The sequence below is a fragment of the Crocodylus porosus genome, unplaced genomic scaffold (genome assembly GCF_001723895.1).
Source record: "Crocodylus porosus isolate Cpor-Errol unplaced genomic scaffold, CroPor_comp1, whole genome shotgun sequence".
NCBI lineage: Eukaryota > Metazoa > Chordata > Crocodylia > Crocodylidae > Crocodylus > Crocodylus porosus.
The window spans coordinates 53,069,657-53,079,576 of NW_017728948.1; the positions used below are offsets into that span (position 1 = coordinate 53,069,657).

Genomic DNA, 9,920 nt, shown 5'->3' on the forward strand with positions numbered 1-9,920 from the left:
GTTGGCCGTCTTCCAGTCCTCTGGGACCACACCAGCGCACCACGAGTACTCATAAAGCCGTGCCAGGGGTTCTGCAATGACCTCGGCCAATTCCTTTAGGACTCGAGGGTGGAGATCATCCAAGCTGGTTGACTTGAACACGTCCAGCCCCTCCAGAAGCCTCCTAACTAGTTCCATGCTAACCTTTGGCCCAGGTGTGCCTCCCCTGGGGCCCGAGGGGGGCCCAGCAGGGAGGTGGACGTTCTGGTCCCTACTTAAGAAGACAGAGGCAAAGAAATCATTAAACATGTCAGCTTTGCCGTCTGGTGTGACGACCAAATTTCCCAACGCGTCCTGCAAGAATGTATAAGCGGAATGTATAAACTGAAAGAAAGCGGAATCATTGGTGATGTTTGCCAGACATTTAAGGCTGGTGAAGAGACTGAAGTAATTGGGAAAGAAAGTCATAGCTCAGCTGTGGGAGCGAAGAGGAAGTTGAAATGTGTTCAGTGTAGTGGCTCACTATGACTTGAAACAGAGACAGGGACTGCACACAATGTGCACCACCTTGTTCAGATGAGCTATACTTGCCTATCCTTGTAGTAAGTTCCCATCAGGAAATACCATGACCATGAAGGTGGCAGGGGACAGTACCCTGACCAAGTAGGTGCCTTACAAATGGCTTTGTGTAGTGGAAGGTGTATGCTTGTCTGCTTGCAGACAGGACTCCCTATGAGAGCCTTATAGTTAGCTTCCCACTACTCAGCTTCCAATGGGAGGATCTTGGCTATGCACTGACTTTATGGAAATGGGAGACTCCTCCCTAGCTTGCTCCTGCAGCCATACAGCTGAGGGCAAGTGAAACTCAAGGGCATCCGAACCCCAAGTCTCCAGGCTTGGGCCTGCATGTAGGGTGTCTGCCAAAGGATTTGGAAGCATCTAAAGCCCAAAGCTGGGGTGGAGGATACTTGCTGGTAGCAGGGCCACATATGGTTTTTGGATGATTAAAATGATTATGGACCTGATCTGGCTAATTTGACCTGGAGCAAGAAAAAAGTTCTGTTTAAAAAAAAAAAAAAAAAGTAGGTTCCCATCAGTATGTTTGCCTGATATGGAACATGTGTTTTAGAGTTTTGCTCAATATTGTCTGCATTTAATCAACTTCACAGTTTCTTTCCTTTACCAAGCACATACTGCTTTTGGCTGCAGTTTAGAAAGACAGTGTATTTAATGAAGTTTCCTTGTATGCAAATGTAAGACAGGATACTTTATACCCCATGCTAATTAGAGGAAAAAACCTCATCATATGTTCGAGTAAATACAGTATATGTTCATACAGGAGTTACTCTGGAATAACTGTTCCTGAATGGCTGTTTCACTAAATATCCGAGTTTAGACAAGCATTCGCACTTAAATTCCTGGCTGCTTTTACTGCTGTGTTCTCTGTTGCAGTTTCTCTTACTGTGAGCAGTCAAAGGAAGGATTCCATGACGGGGGACTGTCAGAAGCAACAGAGCAGATGGTGTTAAATCAGTATGCATCTCCTCTGATAGTCAGTCCTCAGACATTTTAACATTCTTTGTCAATTAACAGGTTGGATTACATTATCAGAATGACAGAGGGGCAGAATTATCTAGGAAGCAATAAAAAAAATTTTATCTGAAAGTTTTCAATCTTTCTTCTCTTTGTGTAGACTCCCAATGTATTGGTTCATCCCTGGATCACTAGAATATCATTTCTGGCCATAATGCCAGCTGTGTTTCCATCTCAGATGCATTCAGAATGTATAAACTGCAGCGATCATCTTCCAGGATTGCCATTCTGGTATCATCACCTGTCTCTGTTCTTCCACTGCATCAAACCCAAGTCCCTTGTCTTTCTTTTTAGGGCTGTCCAGCATGTAGCCTCACTCTATCATACCTATTAGATTATTGTACTCTTGACACACACACACCAGCCATCGTTCTACCGATGAAGCAACCTATATAGTTAACTTTCCTGCTTCTCCTGGAAGCACCTCTTGCTTTCTCTTGTGCCGTTTGCTGTTCATGGGGAAAAAACTCATCAGAATTTGGAAAGCTGTCTTTTTCCACTTTTCCCTGCTGTATCTGATAGCTCCTTCAAATAGAAAAAGAGTGTCTGTAAACAGAATATATGTTCTGGAGACTATTGCTATTGTGGCTGATCAGTGGTATCCTTGGAATAAATCAGTCATTTGTGAAAGAAACTTTTGGAAATGGAATTGTGTTTTAATTCGATGTTTATGGAAAAACGTTTCTATTCATTATTTAAAATTCCTTAAAGATATGGGCACATCTTACATACACTTTTAGAAGCCTACCTGCTAGATTATTTTTAAGCTATCAAATTTTCAAAACAGTCTTTAACTTAATGTTATGCATCTTGCTTATTTATTGTTCTGGTTTGTATGTGCAGATAATCTTTCCCATATAATGTTCTTTCCCATATAAGTATTGCAAAAACAATTTCACACAGATTCACAGAAGTTTAGCGCTGGCAGAAACAACTTTTTTCTTGCACAAATTAGACACAATACTTGCTGTTTAATACAACTCGGTACAACTTTATTTTTATGAAACTTTTCTCCAAAACTATTGCTTTATGTTGATTTCTTTTGCTGGAACTCTCAATTATCATACCTTAGTTGTTGCTTCTCTCCACGTTACAAAAAAAAAGTAAAATTTCATAACTTAAAATATTCTGTTGTCTAGTCTGTTCAAGCCCTGAAGACTATACATGCTTAGTTGACATCATGGCAAGTCAAGGAAATTAACAATCTTTAAAGACCAGCTGTTTCTTGCTATTTCTGGCTGCTTTCCTTAGAAGAATTTCAGTTTTGGCAGCGAAATAGACAAAAACACTATTGTTCTGGGATGTTGTTTCTATTAACAACATTGCTTCTCCTGTATTCCTATAGTGGAATACTAGTTAATGTTCATTGTTTTGTTAGATGTGTACAACATTGTAGATCCTCTAGGTTATTTGATTTTTCACTGGAAATAATGTTTTAAGGAGGCAGTTCTTTTCCAGCGCTACACCATTTCCTCAAAGCATCTTTTTCTTTTCCCCCTTAGATCCGTTGACAAACCTTAAAATTATGCCAAAGCACTGCACTTCATGTATATCAAAAGGCATTCTGGACAGGAAAGATTGAAAATCCCTCTTCAGAATCCCACTGGTTCTCTTACTTCTTATAAAGTGCAGCATTGATGCAACGCTTCATGTTTCAAAGCTACATGCATTTGTTAACTTTGCCTACAGCACCATGTGACTTACAAGGAAAGAAGTTGAGTCTCACTGTAACCTTGAGCAAATAATTTAACTGCAAAGGGATATGCTGGTAAAACATATTAGAACTGTGGAATTCTTAACCTCCAGACTTGCACTCAATCCACTAGCAAGTGCTGTAGTAAAATGAGGTAGTGACTGTTAAGCAATATGAGGCACTCCTGTTAATCCATTCTCTGAGGCAAAGTATTGTCAATGCAGAACTTGATTATTGGACCATTAAGTCAGACCTTGAGTCATTTTAATCTTTTTTGGTGTCTGACCATTGTTGAAGAATTTTTTGTATCAGACTTCTGGTTACATAAAAAAAACCCTGGATTGCTCAAGGGTGCTTATTTCTTTTAATGCATTAAAGTAGTCCGACTACCAATATTTCTTCTTAAAAACAAGTTTATCACGTCTTCAAAAAGTCTCAGACCAAAGAGCATGATCTTTCATTTTCTGAAAATGTTACATGTTTTAACTGTAATAATAGTTTTGGTCAGCATTTATCAGCATTTATAAATATTTATTTATTTATAAATCTAAAATTATAGCCTTCCGTTTCCCCCAGAGAAGACATTTTATAATTGTATTTTGTCTCCAAAAATATTTTGAAAAAACAATGTTAAATGAGAAATTTCAAAAATAAAACATTTAAAATAATGATCAAAAACATTTTATGCTTAATGTCTAGTAGTAACTAACTTTATTTTGCGCATTTCGTTACTTCTGTAATTTTATTCAGCTTATATATCTTAAAGAAAAAAAAGTTAGAAGGACTCTTTCTTCACACTTCTGAAGTGTACTTTCTGAGCCACAGTGTTTAAAAGCATGCGAAATTCATGTTTGTCCTGGCTCTGATACTTTGTGTATGTTTTGTTTTGCAAAAGTAAAATAACTCTGATCACATAATTGTGAATCTTTTTAGGACGTTTGTATAATTATTTTCCTTGTAATTAGGGCAGGCAGACATTTCTATTCTCCATAGTGCCTAATTGAACAAACAAAATGTACTCTGCTTTTATACATCATGGAATTAATGTGCAGTTGACTTCCTGCGCCTTTGGATTGTTGTCATGATTAGAAACTTGTGGAGGAGCAATTGGAAAAAAAAGATGTGTGGGGTATACAAAAATTTCTGTCATTTCAAATGTGAATCATACTGCATTTTTCAAACCTTATCAGCTTTTGTTCTTTCTAATATTAGCATTTTTTTCTTTAGTCACCTTTCCGCACCTTGCAGGTTCTGCTCCTTCATGGCCTAGTCTTGTGGAAACCAGCAAGCAGTGGGATTATTATGCGCGAAGGGAGAAAGAAAGGGAACGAGAGCGAGAGAGAGACCGAGAAAGGGACCGGGACCGGGATCGGGATCGTGATAGGGAACGAGATCGGACCAGAGAGAGAGAGAGGGACCGAGATCATAGTCCAACTCCAAGTGTGTTCAACAGGTTAGTATAAATACTTGACTGCAATAGTCAAGACATACATTTTTTGTGCGTATCAAATAATGTGCTTTAGCATTTAAAGTCTTAGTGTGCAGCTAGATAGTCTTAAGGGACAGGAAGGTGTGGTTCTCCTTCCTCTTTGTTTTCTGCTGGGAACTATACCAAAAAATTTCAGATGTAAAATAGAAGTGTCAAATTTTTTATTTAAATTATTTGAAGTGCAGATAGCATTAAAAAAAGATTTAGGGTTTATACTTGATCTCATTAGGTCCACAAACATCCATAGAAGTATTAAATGAATCTTGGTTCTATCACTGTTACTTTGTAATTGGAATTCCCAATTCTCTGCCAAAAGCGGTGTCCTGCAACAATTGACCGTAATTTGAAGCAGTGGTGGTATTGGCTACTAAAAGGGGGTTAGTTTGTTTGGTGGATTTTGTGATTAGTTCAGGATGAATAATAATGCTGTGTCTTTGCTATTTATTTGTTAACAAATTTTATTAACAGGTTTTACTCTTGAGGTCAAAAATATTTTTTTGTTTCCAAACAGATAACTTTTATTGGGATTTTGACTTTTAACAGTTTTTATTGTTAAGTGATTGAACTCAGACTGTGTTGAGACCTTCGGTTTGTTTATGTGTAAAAACAGAATGTATCAGGTTAAACTGGTTGTGACAAGAACAAGCCAGAGGTCTATGGGCTTGCCAAGGTTACATATATTTACTTTTTTTGAGGAAGTTTGTTCATGCATTTCTAGTGCTTGTAAATTATTTTGGGGTAAATTGTGTAACTTCAGTTAATTTTATTTTTTTCAGTTTCATATTTACCATGTGTGCGCATGTGAGAGAGAAAGCACACAAGAGCGAGCACATGCTATTAAAGATGATTTGGGAGCTATCACTAATTGTCTGACAATGTGGAGTGTGAGAAGAACACCAGGAGTCAGTGTTACCTTAGTTCAGACAGTTTGGCACTGTTTTCTGTTAACTTTATCTATTGATACAGGCAGAAAAAAAAAAAAAAAGAAACTCTGAAAGGCCCAAATTAGGTGCAAGAAATCTTATTTTTTATTTTGTGCAAATACTGACGTGGCGGTGATGTCCTGTACTATGTGTATGTTTTATATTACAAATTACAAGGTCAGTTTTTAAGAACTTAAGACCAGTTTAAACATCTGTTTCTCAGGCAGTTTGAGTGAAGGCCAGAAAGAAGGCTGGTCATTCAAGGGTGCTTGAAATGAGCCTTAATGTCTTCCAGGCCTGGAGAAGTCTCTGTGCTGCTGCCAAAGTTATCAGTTAGGGAGGGGGAGGAGGAGACCTCATCTTTTTTATGTGACTAAATTATCCACCATCTGCAGCAAAGCTGCTGCCACATGGCAGTGTAAGAAACCAAGAGGCCCTTAACTTGTTAAAAAAAAAAAGTTGGCTTGTGAACAACAGAGAAGGTAGGAGAAGGCTTAATGAAGACAAACCATGCAGACACAACAGCGTTGGGTTTTTTAAAAAGGTTTATTTACAATTTTGTTCAGTTTTTAAAAATGAAACCACCTATAAGGAGGAGGAAGAGGATGAACTATTTCAGGAAGCACAAATATGTTTCTTTTATTTTAGGGACAAAGTACTTATCTGTGGTGTCATAGAGAAGTAGGGCTAGAAGGGACCTCCAGAGGTCATCTAGTCCAACCCCCTACTTGAGGCAGGATCATCCATATCCAAAGCATCCCATACAACCATAATCTAAACCAGAGGTAGGCAATCCCTGGTATGGGTGCCAGAGCATGGCACGCAAAGGCATTTTACTGGGCACGTAGACAGCGGGAAAGGGGCTGGAGCTGCACTGCCACAATAAGGGTTGGGTCCCTTGAAGCTTTCCTGCCATATGCACCTGGCATGCCAACATCTTACAATTTGAGGTTGCAAGTGCTTTTGGCATTCTGCCCAAAAACGTTGCTGACCTTTGATCTAAGCTCTACGTAAGACTACCCTCAACCCTGACACAAAATAGGTCTAACACCCTAACCTACCACAAGTAAAACAGGGGAACCACAGCATCCAATGTCCTGCTTTTTAAAAATGTTGTCAGTATACACTTAAAAAGTCTCAGGCAGAGGGCCACCCGACACACACCCCCACCCCAAAGGAAGGAAAAATTACCACAATTCATGTTGCTCTGACCACGGGATAAAATTCCTTCCTGACCCCAAATATGGCACTTGGTCTGACCCTAAGTGGAGGGACAAAACCCTTTTGTCAGGAATCCTCTTTCTTTGTTCCTAGCAGGAGAATCGGCACACCCCGGTTGAAATCCCCAGCCTCAGCTGTAGCCAACACCCAAGTGCCTCTCAGAAGGTTTAAAAACACCCTGACACATATAGCAGAAAAAAAGCAGGGGTGGGGCACAACCAGCACAGCCCAGAAGCATGGGAAATACCCGTAGTAGAACATAGGCATAGCTACACCTACATCATCCCCAACCAGTGGCTGTCCAACCTCTTCTTCAGCACCTCCACTGATGAAGAGTTCACAGTTTCCCTAAGCAGTCTATTTCACTGCCTTACTATTCTCACAGTGAAGAAGTTTTTCTAAATTTACTTTGCTGCAACTTAAATCCATTAGTCAACGTCTGTATGCAGCAAGAGAGAAAAGGTTCTTTCTCTCTTTTGTGGCAGCCCTTCAGGTATTTGAAGACTGCTATTATGGCCCCTCTTAAGCAATGTTCCCTCTAAGGAGCAGCAGTCCGTGAGCACGCTGCCTCAGTCCATGAGCACCCCACCTCGGTCTGGCATGGGACACTTACTGAAGGGGGCCGGAAGCTGGGGCCAGGGGCTGGAGGCTGGAGCTGGGAGGAAGCCAAAGGCTGGGGCCAGGGGCTGGAGCAGGGAGCTCCGGAGCCAGAGGCCAGGGACTGGGTCTAGGAGCTGGAGCTGGAGCTGGAGCCTGGCTCGGGGAAGTGCTCCGCTCCCCCACATCAAGGCTGGGGAGTGGAGCACTTCCCTGGAGCCAGTGGAGCCCATGCCAGCCGCCCGCGCCAGCCTCCATCCCTGCCTTGCCCCACCTCAGGGAGGAGCTACTGCCTACCACAGTGAGGCTCCACCAGCTCTAGGACACTGCTCCACTCCCCAGCCCTGATGCCATGTGTCTCCTCGCTCCCCAAGGCAAAGCAGGGAAGCGGAGCAGTGTCCTGGAGCTGGCAGAGCCTCACTGGGGCAGGCAGCGGCTCCTCCCCAAGGTGAGGCAAGGCAGGGGTAGAAGCTGGGGCAGGGGGCTGGTGCAGGCTTCGCCGGCTCCAGGGACGTGCTCCGCTCCCCGGCCCTGATGCGGGGGGAGCGGAGCACTTCCCTGGAGCCAGTGGAGCCCACGCCAGGATCCCGTCCCAGCCTCTCCTGGTGTGCAGCCTTGAAAAGGCTGTGTGCAGCCACACACTTAGTTGTGTGGCCGCGCAGCCATGCACCTTCAAAGGAACCTTGCTCTTAAGTGCCTTTTCTGTAAGCTGAACATGCCTAGCTCCTTCAGCTTGTCCTCATATGACTTGCCTTCCAATCCCCTTATCATCTTAGTTGCCCACTTCTAGACCCTCTCTAACTTCTCCACATCCTTTTTAAAAATTTGAAGCCCAGAACTACACACACTACTCCATCTGAGGCCTAACCAGTGCCAAGTAGAGGTACTGTCACTTCCTATACAGCATTCCCTCTAAGCTGTGTGGCATGCATGGCTGCACAGGCACATCTGGCAGTGCAGCATGAGCGTGCCTGCATGACCGCACGCACCACACAGCTTAGAGGGAACGCTGTGTCTTGCATCTGATGCTTCTGTTGATGCAGCCCAAAACCACATTGGCCAGTTGTGCAGCTGCATCACACTGCAGACTCGTATTGAGTCTGTGATCTACCAAAACTCCCAAGTCCTTTTCCCTACAGGTGCCATCCAATCAGATGTCCCCCATTTTGAATTTGTGTTTTTGATCATTTGTCCCAAGCTGTAGTATCTTGCATTTGTCTGCATATAACTTCATTCTGTTAGCTCTAGCCCAACTTTCCAATCTGTTGAACACCTTCTAAATTGTGCTCATAACCTCCAACATGTTCACAGTTTTTTCTAGTCTCATGTTGTCTGCAAACTTTTTGAAGAAGTTTTCTGTGCCAGATCTAAATAGTTAATAAATATATTGACCAGCACCAGGCCCAGGACAGACCCCTGTGGGACTTCACTCAACCTGCAGGACCAGCCATTTGCGCCATGGCCTGGGCTGCCCCCCCACACACACACCAAAGGACCCACCGTGGTCCAGACAAAATCCCTTGGTAGGCTGGATCTGGCTCACAGATATTTTGCCTATCCCTGATGTAGTTGGAAACCATGTGTAAAATCATAAAGAACTCTTTAGTTTGGAAGTGGGACATGCAGTACTTGTCTCTGTCCCTGGAAATTGCAGTCATATTGGTCTTGTAAAAAATTTAGTTAGTGATTTTAATTTTTTTTAAATGTATAGCAACTTCTGGCTGAATACTGTGCCTTTTCTCTTGGACTGATAAGATGTAAGACCTCAAAGCATATGGCTACATGGTACGAGGCAAAACCATGCAGAAATCAGCAAGCTAGATTTGCGTATGCTAGCTTGTGCATCTCTCCATAGCAATCTTGCATTTTTATGGGTGCACCCCTGCTGTCCAATAAAGAAGGATTAAAAACCAATAGTAACAGTAATACTAATCCCCCTACCACAGGGGTGGGTAATTATTTTGGCTGGAGGGCCACTTAATGAATTTTGGAGGGCCACAAGGGTAGCCCTGCCACTTGACAGGTGCCCTACCCCCTGGTCGCCATCCTGAGACCAGAAGCCCATGCCCCTGGGACTTTTCCACCGGAAGTCCCTCCCCTTGTCCCCCATAAATATCCCTTTTGGGCGGGGAGGGGTGCCATTTTGGAACCAGAAAGAAACCCAATCATGCACTAAAAGTCAAACACCTACTATAAGATAATTTCATTTTATTACAAAAAATATTTTTGTCATGGTTTGCATTTGCAGAGTGTATATATAGGTAATTGCATAACAACTCAAAAATAAAGTCTTACTTTTGTATATTGGGTGGGGAGTGGTTGGCGTTCTAATGGTCTGTGCCTGTATGGCAGGTTGTGGTCGGGTTCTGAGGGGGTATGGATCTGTGTGTGGGGGGGAGGGGTATGTGGGAGGGTTGTGGGGGCA

The 9,920-nt window shown here is 42.5% G+C and overlaps 1 protein-coding gene across 1 annotated transcript in view; it reads left to right on the forward strand.

Moving 5' to 3' along the window:
- Positions 1–9,920, forward strand: part of FIP1L1 (factor interacting with PAPOLA and CPSF1) — a 77,641-nt gene that overhangs the window by 62,302 nt on the left and 5,419 nt on the right. The window contains exon 18 of the mRNA XM_019552617.1: positions 4,493–4,718. Coding sequence (XP_019408162.1) covers positions 4,493–4,718 — 226 coding nt within the window. The remainder of the gene's footprint in view (positions 1–4,492; positions 4,719–9,920) is intronic.